This window comes from Wasmannia auropunctata, unplaced genomic scaffold (genome assembly GCF_000956235.1).
Source record: "Wasmannia auropunctata unplaced genomic scaffold, wasmannia.A_1.0 LD336092.1, whole genome shotgun sequence".
Classification (NCBI taxonomy): Eukaryota; Metazoa; Arthropoda; class Insecta; order Hymenoptera; family Formicidae; genus Wasmannia; species Wasmannia auropunctata.
Window position 1 is genome coordinate 1,062,316 of NW_012026798.1, and position 12,848 is coordinate 1,075,163.

Consider the following 12,848-nt stretch of genomic DNA (forward strand, 5'->3'; position numbering starts at 1 on the left):
AACAAAACTTTATCTTTTATTAAGTAGCTGTGATTTTTTGAAGTAGCATGCTGTATTTTTTAAATCTTTATTTCTTCTTTTTGTTATTGTTCCTTTCACAATTTAGTTACATTTAGAACTGTGTTATACATATAACCGTGATTATTGATTATTTTTTAAGCGATTACTTTATATTAAAAAACTACATCAAATTTTGAATACAGCGATTGTGATGTCGACTCGTGCGTTAATGAGTATTTTAAAATATATCTCGCTCTAATGAGGTTTGTTCTAAATTGATATTTCTTCCCCACTTAATTTTCCTCTTTATCTATCTTCCTTTTGTTTTTCGTTTCATCTTCTCACGTATCGCATTATATTTACACACTCCTTTCCTATTTTTTCATTTTCATTCTTCTTCTCGTTCTCGCGAAGGTCGTGATTTGCATTAGTGTATATCTCTACAATTGCGATAATTGGTCGAATATGAAGTTGTAAGATTTCTCAGATTTCTGCACGATGTTGCGAATCGATGACAGCGAGAATGATAAAAAATGAATGATTCTCATAAAAAAGTCATAAATGCAATAACAAATGACACGTGTATTCATTGGATATCAAAGGTATTCTTGAAGAAGAATATCGAAATTTCATCTTGGAAAAGTTTTAATCAGCGAGCACATCCTCTTGAAAAAATGTACATTAATGTATATGTTTAAGGAAATAAATAATTAAAAAAATATAATTTATTGATGTAAAATGAAGATTTTGTTAATCACTTTAAAATCTTTAAACTTTCTCTATTTTTATGTTTTGATTTTTCCATTCTCCGCTATGATTTATATTTCATTCAAAAATCAGATAAAATACATAATAAGTACATATATACATATTAAAATTTATCAATTATTTTTATATTCTTTTATCGTTCTTTTTTGTTCCTTTCTACTGCTCGCTGCGAGTTTATCGATACGTGTAATCCAATTCTTGAAGAAATCATATTATATTAATGAGATTAATTTGTTACTCGAAATTACAGTGTTCGGATAGTTTCGATTTGGCATCGTACAACGGAGTCTTTATAATTAATTCGCCGATGTACTTTAAAGATCAAAAAGACTCCTCTGTGTTCAATAATATTCTTATATCTTATATCTGTATAACTTATATAACTTTAGAAATTATTGAGATTTTCTTTATACCGATTATATTATGTTAAAATATTACAAGATAAATAATAATAATTATTATATTTTAATTTAATTATATATATATATATATATATATATATATACATATACATATATTATAAAATTACAATAAAATAATTATTAATCTATCTTGCAATATTTACTCAACATAATTTAATCGGTGTAGAAAAAAATCTCAATGAATCAATTCTAAAATTATATAAAAATATTATTGAGCATGAGGAGTCCTTTTGATCTTCAAAGTCTTCAATGATTTAATTATAAAGACTCCGTTGTACGATGTTATTGCGAAACTGTCCGAACAGCTAATTAATGAGCGGAGCCTAACAAGTGAAGAGTGTTTTGAGCAGTAATTGTGTTGAAAATATATTGTATGGATTTTTCAAATATACGCCAGATTGGAATTTTATAATTACTTGCACACGTGGCATCTGAATTCGTTTGAAACCATAAAAACTGCTGTTAACTCTTAAAAATAAGTTCAAATAAATTAACGAGTTATATGTTTTATTGACCTAGTGGCTATTAGATATTGAAATTTTATGCACGAGTATGAGGTTGGTAAAATTTTGGTCAATCCTTTGGCCATCAAATCGCGCATTAATTTCTGAACTATCTTTAACTTTTGCATACTATGAAATTGGTTTTTTTAATATTTTTTAGCCTCGGGCGAGTTGCAAAGATTCGCATGATGGATGAGCCAGATGTCTAAGTGTGCTATTTCAAGATGATTATTGATAATGACTGGCGCTTAAGCATCAGCTGCTTCCAAAACTAATCAGACGGAAAGATATTCGATAAAAAAAACCTTATTGTTTCCTTTATTATAAGTACATCACTAATTTAAAATTTAAATAAAAATCTACGGAATTCAAATTTAAATGTAAATTTGATCAGAATCTGTAAACTAACACGTAATTTGAGGTCTCATAAGATCGAAAAAAAAACATCATATTTATATATTTTCTCTACTTTATCTTTAGATCTAAAACTGGAAGTGCGATTTTTGAAAGCATTTTAGCTCGAATTCTCTCGTGGAAGTCACGGTGCCTGATAATAATAAGTGACTGATAATGATAAATGTATCTTTTGCCAAAGCAATTAACATCGCAACATTTCGCTGTTGCAACGTTAAATCGAATTTCTATCCGAGTGAAGCTTTAGATTATTCGCAAAGAGATGAGCGTATAGTCGAGACTCTATAAAGACATATTAGTTATCGAAAACGAGCTCTTTCACAATGTTGTTGCCTAGTATTCTTTGAAAATATTTGAATACCTTAAAAATGTTGTAGTATGCGAGTTGTAAACTGTTAGACATTCTTAACAGTTAACAATGTGCATGTGTATGTTCTTAATATGTGTATCTTTTCTCATTTAAAATTCAGTGAACTTCCGTCGTTTGAAGAATATACGACCGTCTCGCAATATGCACAGACGCTATCGATTTTGCAGAAGAAAAATGTATGTCGGCGATTAAAAAGGTAACGTTGAAAGTATTCAAAGTCACTTTCATTGCGTAAGTGACCTGCTCTGTTACATATTGAAAAGTTTGCAAGTGAAATCGATAAATAATTTATAGCCTGCGCAATAAAGATAATGCACATCTATTGACGTGTATTTCGCGTATTTGTAATTATTCGTAAGTTATAAATTGATTTTAAAATATTTTAAACGTTGTATTTCTTCATTAACGACTAAAGTCATTTTAAATAAGCCAATTTTTATTTTATTAAAAAATGTTAAAAAAAATGATGAAAGGATTATACGAAATATTCTTCCCAATTATAATATAAGAATTACATAATAATTCCTAAATGTATTACTGTCTAAGTTATTACGTCTTTTTAATTCACTATATATAGCATTAATAATAATAAGAAGCGATGAAAAATGTATTATTTAAACAATCTTTACTGTCAATGTTAATCTCAACATTGAAAACGCTCATCCTCCTTGAATACATGAACTGTTATTATTTTTAATTCGCCAACACAAGAATACTGTAATATATCGAATGCGATAAACAAAGTAAAATTTCGAAATGTGCCCTCGGACCTCTTCCGTTTATCGCGTCCGCTATTCATTATGGCATTAACTAGCTCTTGACTTATTGATCTAGGAATAATAATTTTTTTGTCTTGTCTTTTGCGCAAAACTGCCAATCTCTCGCGTTTGGCTACAAAATATTATCGTTTAGACTACAACGTCAATCCTTTATAATACCTGCAATTTTCTAGATAGCGAGTGATTCAAGATTTTAGACTATTTAGAGGAAAGGTATTCGCAATTTTTGATTACACGAATTTTTCTTACAGAATGTAAAATATCTATCTTCATGTTGTTGAGATTGATATAATTGAGCCAGTCGATTTGTCGGCGCTCTCTGTTATTTCGTAAAGCAATGCGCATATTTTTATCTAATTAAAAAGGATTTTATGATATATATTTAACGATTATCAATTAATTAAAATTTTGTGATATGCCAATGATTATAAAAACTGCAGCTCCTATACGCGATATATTCATATCAATTAAATTTGGACACTAAAAATTAATTTTATATTTTAACAAGATAACAGAATCTCTGGATTCTTTGATTACGAATTGAACATTTGAAAAATGTATTATAACATAATATTAAAGGATTTAACTTTTTTTTACAATTTAACTCACTTTTCTCTCTTGATTTTATAAGATTTGAACTGTTTTTGCACTGTTTTGTTTTTAAACACATTTTTTAAAACGTTCAATTCGTAATCAAGGAGCTAAAGAATCCAGAGATTCCAATATCAAATTTTTTTATATTTTTAGATATAGCTGATTTGAATATTGGCTACTCGATATATCGAATGATCGCAGAATTGGCTGGAAAAATTCTTTGGTATAGTAAAATTATGGTAAACATTATGGTAAATTCCGATTTTTACCGTCTCAGACTTTATTCTGGACTGGAATAAATTGCACAAACTATAAAATAAATGACTAAAAATTGTGACTAACAAAGAATTTAAGATTAAGATTAAATGCAACTAAACATAAAGTCATGAGAGCCAATATTAGATGCAAAATTTCTTGGATTTATTTATAATAGTAGTAGCATTAAAAAATGTTGTTATTAATTCAATTTAAATCTAGTTCACGTTTATTATATTTAAGGTGGTTTTATCGAGCAAGTCCCAGTCAAAAGTTAGTCCCTCCGTATGACTAATAATTCAATAAAAACAAACGTAATTCAATAAAAACATTTCGCATAGACTGTATATATGCGATATGTGTGACGTTTATGTGACAACGTTACACTATCGAGTTGGCGTTGAGCGATAAAACCACCTTAACATCTTGTAACACACACAAAGCTAATGTATTTTTACGTATTTTATCGCTTTTAATAGAAAAGACTCACTGCAGTTGTCTGGAAAATACCGATAAAAACCGGTTTTCACTACATTGGCACGGACTCCATTCAAAAAGTATGGAATTTTGCCAATTCTGAATGAGATCCTCCACGAGAAGAGAAGAAGTGAAAAAGAGAGAGGAAAGAGATGCACCAAATACCTGGACGCGACGCGCATGCTCCGCTCGGAGCGCGTCGAAATTTGGAGCAGCTGACGCCAGCTGACGGGCGTTTAAAGGCATCGCGACAGGACAGGCGGTCCCCGATATATATATACATATGCACGTGGATACGCGCGCGTAATCCGACCGCGCGCGATACATCGCATTATTACATCGCTGATAACTCGGTGTGGCGTGGGCCGTCCGTGTCGCCGGGCCGCCGCGGGCGCAGTGTGCCAATGGATCGCGTGACGCGCGCTGGGGAACCGTACACACGGCGCACACGCGACTCGTAGGTTAGACCTACCCGCGGAGATCCCGAGATCGATCGACGTGGGCGCAAGGAAGGAAGAGGAAAAAGGATCCAGAGCCGGACGTCACGATGCGGGCGACTCTCGCGGTGTTCTGCGTCTTCCTCGGCTGCTGCACCAACGTCGTGTTCCTGGAACTGCTGGTCAAGTGGGTAACCCATCGTCGATGACAAGGCCACTGTCTGCCTTGTTGCATAACGGCGCGCGCGCTGTACGCCGTCCAGTTGAATTTTCATAACTTCGCCTTCCACTTTTATCGCTCTTTTTATTTCTCTCGGCTGTATTCTCGGATGTAATAATTCGTTGCGGTGTTTGAAGGTGAAACCGTTGCTCGTAACGCTTAATTCGAAGACATTAAATTACAGCGAGCGTTACAGCGCGATATGCGTCGTTATGATTAAAGTAATGACTCGCTCCGAAAAAAATGAAAAGTGGGAGACTGACGGTAAAACTGTTTTCAGGGATGATCCCGGCAGTGGGAACCTCATCACGTTCTCGCAGTTTCTCTTCATAGCCCTCGAGGGATTCCTCTTCACGTCCAAATGCGGCACCGTCAGGCCGACCATAGGCGTAAAGGATTACTTTATTCTGGTCACAATGTTCTTTATTGCCAACGTATGCAACAATTATGCTTTCGACTTTAATATTCCCATGCCGCTGCATATGATATTTAGAGCCGTGAGTAGCAGAGACAACATAGATTCGTACGTTCCGATGGCAAGACTTTGCTGCAAGTGGACTGTACGTCGTACTGTTTCAGGGCTCCCTTATAGCCAACATGATTATGGGCATAATTATTTTAAACAAGAAGTACCCGTTCAGCAAGTATTTGTCAGTATTCATGATCACCACGGGAATAGCGCTCTGCACAATCGTCAGCGGCAAGGAGATCAAGTCCCTGCAGCAGAAGAACGTGGTGCAGGTACCCACGACCCCGTGGGACGACCTCTTCTGGTGGGCCTTGGGCATATCCCTGCTCACGGTCGCTTTATTCGTTTCCGCTAGAATGGGCATCTATCAGGAGGTACTGTACAGCCGGTACGGTAAAAACGCGCGGGAGGCCCTGTTCTATACGGTAAGTAATCTTTTTCCTGCGTTAAATATCAACGTCGTCATCATCATATCGATCGTTTCGATCGATAATAAAATGCATTTTTTTTCCCCTTTTACAGCACCTGTTACCCCTGCCGTTCTTCCTGACGCTGGCGCCCAATATTTACGATCACTGGAACTTCGCGCTCGCGTCCGAGCCGTTAAGGCTGCCTGTGATCGGTGTACATATACCGTCGTTAGTCGCATATTTAATTGGAAATATTCTGACGCAGTATCCTTTTCTAAATTATCGAGCTGTATTATACCACGTACAGTGCAGTGCAATGATTCGCGCTGGGTCCTTAGGCTTTAGGCCTGTTCTCTATAGCTGAACTGGCTGCGCTAGCTCAGAGTTTATCTTTCTTCTTCCAATATAGAAAGAGAAAGATGAACTGTGAACTAGTGTGCAGCAGTTCAGCTATAAAGAACAGGCCTTTTGTGTCGCGATGTCTCGGCACGTGGAGAAAAAGATAAAAACACTATATCGTCTAATTCACTATCATATAATTCGAATTTAAGCTATCGATAAAGTTAAAAATTGATCCGTTTAGTCGTTGAGATCCGATAATCTCGGGTGCTCGTAGACCCAGTGAATTATTGCACTGTACACGCGATATCAACGCAACCGACGAGTGACACTCGTCTCCCCCAAGAGATTCTCCTTAACTGTCAACTTTCAGATACATGTGCATCAGCTCTGTATTCGTATTAACCACGGAGTGCAGCTCACTCACAGTCACTCTGGTAATAACGCTGCGCAAGTTCCTGTCGTTGTTATTCTCTATACTCTACTTCAAGAATCCGTTTACGATACATCACTGGATTGGTACGCTGCTAGTCTTCTTAGGTACAATTATCTTTACGGAAGTGATACCAAAGATTATGCAAAGCTTACAGCGAGTATCTAAGACGAAGAAAGCGGAATAGGTACACTTTAATTTTAAGATTAATAAATAATCATATCTTTTATCTCTATTGACTATTATTTAATTGCTGAATTGTTCAAGACATTTTTCTAGCGTATAGTTGCGTTATTTCGATACATACAAAAAGCAGCGTAAGAGAGATTCTCGATTAGATGTGACATGAAAATTTTCAATGTCCATCCGTTGTTTTTATATAAATTTATATGCTTCTGTAAAATAATAACGAATTTAAAAATGTAATAATAGCGAATGATAGTGAATTTAAAAATGTAATAATAGCGAATGATAGTGAATTTAAAAATGTAATCTCTCTACCTCAATAATATTTTCATAATTGAATTAATGGATAAAAAAGAAATATTCTCTCTTTCGATTACTGTGTATGTACTTGATGGATTAGTTTTGTTAATGCTTGCATATAAATTGGGCTGTCTCGTTGGTTCGATCAATAATTTCGCAAATTCGGTTTTAACGATGCAAGTATATTTCCGTTTATTTATAGTATATATATATATATTTTTTTTTTACAATAAATATATATCTTTCTATCTAGCAACAATTTAATTTAAATTCGGTATTTAGGGCACAGTGTTTTCGAGTGTTTATAGATGATCGTATATCGCTTAATTTGAATCCACTTCGGCTCGTTGTTCGGAAAGGTCTCTCGGAAAATGGCAGACGCAAAAAATCATAAAAGAGCCACAAAGCTAAAATAATAAGAGACATGTTTAGGTATATCGTTGCATGATACCTTGGCACGCATGTTTATAGCTCGTAAAATACCTTAGTTACAATCTAATTAAATTAATCGCCTATTTACACTATCTACCTGTATGGAGAGAAGGGTGTACAATGGCACGAGTTAACTATCCGCATACGAGCCAGCTGTATGAATTGCTCGTCGAAACAATTAAACGTCATACACGATTACGATATAAATGTACAAAAATGTAAGAAAATAAAGCTAAAATCCAAGAAAGAGGTACCGCTGTCGCCGTACACAGCCGAGATATGATAAAACGGATTTACTTTATCACGAGCTTAACGTCAAGGTAAATGAACGTAATATTCGTTTTTCTAGCCTAGTACTTTGTATTACAATTACGTACGCCTAATGTGTTATTATGAACGTTGCAACGATAGAAGAAATATCTTCTAACAGCTATTATTAAATTGGTCAACGTATATGTATAATTTCTGATTGATTTACTCTTGCGATTGTAGTCGTAAAAAAAGGATGAAAGATGAACGATACACATGTAAAGTTCATAATTTGTCTAAGCAACGATTATGGATTTTTATAATAAATTGTGGAATCAATTCAGATACTGATTCCATAATTTAGTAAAGGATTGTAATGGCGAAATATTACATTGGCCCTTTATCTATTTATAATCACGGTAGTCTCGCATTCCGTTAGTCACGCGATTACATATTACTATCTCAAGTGCATTTTCACGTTGAAAAGTCTGTGATATATAAGATACATGTTTTTAGATCACTTGATATTGTACTTTATCTAAAATATATGAATTCGATCGATGTTGTTAAAGTTTTATCCTCGAGTTATACTCTTGACGTGTCAAGAGGAAAAGGAGCAATTGTAATTATATTTTTAAAAAAATTTTTTTTTGCTTGTGAATTCGCGAATGTTCGAAAAAAAAAAACATTCTGTAGTCAACATAAAAAAATCAGAAATCACAAGAATAAATCATACGAATAATCATAATTCGTCGATCGTTGAGTTGAACATTATTTCACGATAATCATTTTCCCATCGGTTTGATTAAAATCCAAATAATAATTGGTTATTAAAACGGAAGTGACTCAGGTTTCTCCACGACCTTGAAGATATTAGACAGTTCGTCAACCAAGGTTTCGTATCGATAGGCCACTCGTATGTCCGGTACGTTGGTCCGAGTGATATCGTTACCAGCGACCCCCTCCTTCGTATAATTAGGTCCCAGCCAGTACTGCTTACTCTGTAAAATAAACGATTGAGTCGCATTCCATGCATCGAGCGTTCACGCGTCAAGCGAGAATCGGGAGAGACGCGTTATCGCTGTAATAAGGTGAGTTTATTCAGAAGAGACATTAGTCTCTTGGAAGATATCTTTATTAGACCTGTTATAATTGCTCTTTACGTACACAGAAGATTGGAGAGCAGATATAATTACCTTATGCGGAAAGCCGCTCATGAGTACGGAATTGCGTGCTAGCTCGCACATGTCGCACGAACTGAGTTTCCACACTTGCGCAGCAATACTATATTCTTCCATTAGGGGTTCCTATAATGAACACATTACACTAGAATATTAGATCAACATTATGGCGCGCGCGTGAACCATGAGATATACTAAATACACGGATATATAATTATTATAGATATAATTAGAGATACTTTTTTACAGATATAATTAGAATTATTTTTTTTACATTAGCGAATCTTATAAGATAGATGTATTATTATACTCTGTTTATAATACGTAATAGTGATTTCTCATTTACCTTGGTAAAATGAAACTGGAGAGGATCGTCCGTGGACAAGCTTATACACAGTCCTCTAGCAAGGTATTCTGGAAGCGGGTTACGGTGATAGTTGAGGAAAAGCGAATTGTTACTCAGCGGCGACATAGCGATGCCGATTTGCGCCAGGTAGTACAGGTACTGCAGAACGGGAACTTTTCGGAGTAATAGGCCGTGCGAAATGTTCTCCGCCATCATGTAGCCGCACACGAGATGTTGAACTGGTCCCGCTTCGCCGCAGTGAGGTCTCAGGACAAATGTATTGAAGCCTTGTTCCCTGTAAGAGATTTCACGTCCGGAATAGAGTGAGATAATCAGGCTTGGAGTAAAATGAAGAAAAAACTTGATAATCGACATACGCTCTAAAGTGATTGAGGACCGTCATATTCGCGTAAGTGTAGTACTGGTAATATCCGTACGGCGGGTTCTCTATGTCGTCCCATTCTGCGGGTGGGCAAACGTCTTTATCGAAGAGAGGATTTTCCGGCTTACTTTCATCGTCCACGGAATCGAAACCTATTACCTGTGTGGCGATAACATGGCGAACGTAAAGCATTTAGAAAAGTACGAGAACGGTAACAAAAACGGATTTAGAAATAGAGAACGCATTGAAACGTACGTATTGAAGAAATTTATGCAGCTCCGGATGAGAATTGGGATCGTTGGTTACTTCAAAGAGCGGCAGGAAGATGTTGTTGATAATCTCCTGGAAGTTCGTCATGAGCTTGTTCAGCTTAAAGATATCGCTGTAACGTGAAATGTGAGCGTTGAGAGATCCGTTGAGCCTTAAGTGTCGCGCGTATCGTACGACGGACTTACTATAATCTAGGAATCTGTATGAGCCAGCGCACGTTATCCGAATAGACGTCGCTCTGGATCGCCCACTTAGCCAACTTGTCCCACTCCTCTGGACTCTTGCCATAGATCGAAAGACGCAGCTCCGCGTTCTGATACTTGGACTCCTCAAGATCGCTCGCGACCTCCTTGATTATCCGCGCGAAATACGTGCCGTTCAGAAAGTTGTCGGTCTTGAGGAAAACTTCACGCAGGCGGCTCTCGCCGATGGGATTGTACTTCGCGTTGAACTTGTCGAATCTGTGGAACGTGTTCCTGTCCTGCGGAAAAAAAAGAAAAGTGACGCGTAATACTTTTCCGAGACATCCTCGATATCTTGATGCAAGCGGAAAGATAAGATATATACTTACTGCATGCACGTCCAGCATGTCGACGCTCAGATCGTAGGTCGTCAGATTCATGGACTGAAAGACTTCGCGGAGTGTCATGGTCTCGCCGGTTTTGGAACAAGTGACCACTTCGTCGGCGTGATTCTTCAACGTTTTCTTGATGAATCTAAGCAGGTGCTTTTGATTCATGCATGAAGCCGCGTGTATGTGAGTGTCGACCTGTGTGAAATCGATCATTGCGCAATTCAATTGAAATTAAAAAATAAAAAAACTCAAACTCTACATGGAGAGAATTTTTGTTTAATTTACCTTGCAAATCATGTTAATTGTGGGACAATATAGTATTTAGGAAAATTTTACTGTGCACTACAATAAACTTGACAGTAGTAAAATACAGTAAAATTTAGATCGAAGAGCACAGTAAAATTTGCCTAAATACTATATTGTCTCACAATTAATATGATTTACAGGGTAAATTTAAAAAAAAATTCTCTCCGTGTATATATATTTATATGTACATATATATAAACTCTAGAGTCTTCTTTAATTTTCTGCTTTGAAATTGCATTATCCCGTTTCTAATTTTAAGTATTGATTTTACAAATTATAATCGCGATACACTTGCGAATATCGAATTGTTTGCGCACCGACCTTTCTGATGTTGTAGAAGTCCCTGTGCGGCACGGCCTTCTGACTCGCCAGCTCCCTGAGCTCGTTTAGCAGCACGTGCAGCTGATACTTGGAGGAGAGGTAACTCAGTCTTCGGTAGCAGAAGGATTTCAAGGGTCCGTCGGCGATCATGACGCAGAGGAGGTTCATGTCCCGGACGAAGGTCGCCAGGTCCGGATACGAATACGGGAGCGGCTTGCCGTTGGCCAGGTCCTCGTCACTCGCGAACAGGTTGAACACGCCGTTGACCGGTACGATCTTGTAGTTCTTCGTCGGTGGAAACTCGCATTCCCACGGATCGCCCCGAGAGGCGGGCGCGTGTACCGGGTGATCTGTCGATAATCGATCGAGGCCACATGTTAGAGGAGCGTCGTTTAACGCCAAATGCTTTTTTGCCGCAGCGCTGTTTGATTTATTGCCGAGATAAAATTATCTCGCGCGTATCGTAAAGAGACTCTACGACGGATTAAAAAGTAGCTAGCTTATTACAGTGATTCGAAACAGCGTGCAACAGGATATTTAAGGTAAGGATATTAATAGGTACTAGGAAGACCTGTCCGACTGATGTTTTTGATCAGCGCGTCGATGTCCGTTTCGGATTGAGTGTCTTCGATTTCATTCGCAATATCCAGCAGCTCATTCCCTTTAGGAAATATGTAATAAAACTGGCATCGTATATATTCTTCATTAACGCATAAAAATGTGTGGTGTTTGGCATACTAAAGCTGCAGTGCTTTGTACGAAGCTCCGCCGCGATGAGGAGCCGCGATGATTAGACGCGCATCGCTGGGCTCGACGAAAAAGAAAAGGAAAAAAAATTACACAACACACACGCACGGTATAGCTCGATGTTGTTATTGCCGTTCGGCGCTTGAAGCGTTAAACGTTAATGTTAATTGCGCTGGAATGTTTTATGAGATTACAATCACGTTTCCTTGATACACAACATCACGAGGGAGGGTCGTCCAACGGGAAATGCACGGTAGAGGTATGGAATTGGTAGGTACGGATTGGATTTCCAACATATGACTTTGAGATTCGAGCCGCCTTCTCAATCAAACGATAGCTACCTTTGATGGCCTTGCGATCGTCGTGGTGAACTTCATCGTCCGTGGTGAGCGGCCGTTTATCGATACTGCGCAAGAATCTAGAGGGAATAGTGGGGAAGCTCTGCTTGGAGTTGTTCATGTATTTTTCGCGTATCGCCAACGCCTGCACCAACATCTTAGAGGCCCTTTGAAGATCTTCCAGAGGTACCTACGTGTAATTAATTTTTAAAGATAAAACGCAATGACATATAAATCAGACAGAATAAGAGACGCAGCAACGAAATAATTTTACAAATTATCAATCATATTTTAATCATTTTCCTGTTAATTGTAAAATATTCGTT

General features: G+C 36.9%; 2 protein-coding genes across 14 annotated transcripts in view; one reads left to right on the top strand and one right to left on the bottom strand.

Moving 5' to 3' along the window:
- The first annotated feature begins 4,800 nt into the window (after positions 1 to 4,800).
- LOC105462850 (UDP-xylose and UDP-N-acetylglucosamine transporter) lies at positions 4,801 to 7,119 on the top strand. The gene is made up of 5 exons (XM_011709707.1): positions 4,801 to 5,206; positions 5,520 to 5,736; positions 5,819 to 6,133; positions 6,231 to 6,382; positions 6,831 to 7,119. Exons 1-5 carry the CDS (start codon positions 5,130 to 5,132, stop codon positions 7,075 to 7,077), a joined length of 1,008 nt encoding a protein of 335 aa, XP_011708009.1. The 5' UTR covers positions 4,801 to 5,129; the 3' UTR covers positions 7,078 to 7,119.
- A 418-nt stretch (positions 7,120 to 7,537) lies between these two features.
- LOC105462852 (AMP deaminase 2) overlaps positions 7,538 to 12,848 on the bottom strand; it is a 30,582-nt gene continuing 25,271 nt past the window's right edge. For 11 of the 13 annotated variants that reach the window (XM_011709708.1, XM_011709709.1, XM_011709710.1 and 8 more), the window contains 10 exons: positions 12,526 to 12,712; positions 12,000 to 12,098; positions 11,438 to 11,787; positions 10,808 to 11,005; positions 10,422 to 10,717; positions 10,222 to 10,348; positions 9,962 to 10,125; positions 9,585 to 9,879; positions 9,254 to 9,364; positions 7,538 to 9,058 (listed from right to left, as the gene is read on the bottom strand). In XM_011709708.1, coding sequence (XP_011708010.1) covers positions 8,888 to 9,058; positions 9,254 to 9,364; positions 9,585 to 9,879; positions 9,962 to 10,125; positions 10,222 to 10,348; positions 10,422 to 10,717; positions 10,808 to 11,005; positions 11,438 to 11,787; positions 12,000 to 12,098; positions 12,526 to 12,712 — 1,998 coding nt within the window. In that variant the 3' untranslated portion in view covers positions 7,538 to 8,887. The remainder of the gene's footprint in view (positions 9,059 to 9,253; positions 9,365 to 9,584; positions 9,880 to 9,961; positions 10,126 to 10,221; positions 10,349 to 10,421; positions 10,718 to 10,807; positions 11,006 to 11,437; positions 11,788 to 11,999; positions 12,099 to 12,525; positions 12,713 to 12,848) is intronic. The other 2 variants (XM_011709711.1, XM_011709720.1) reach the window with 2 other exon arrangements.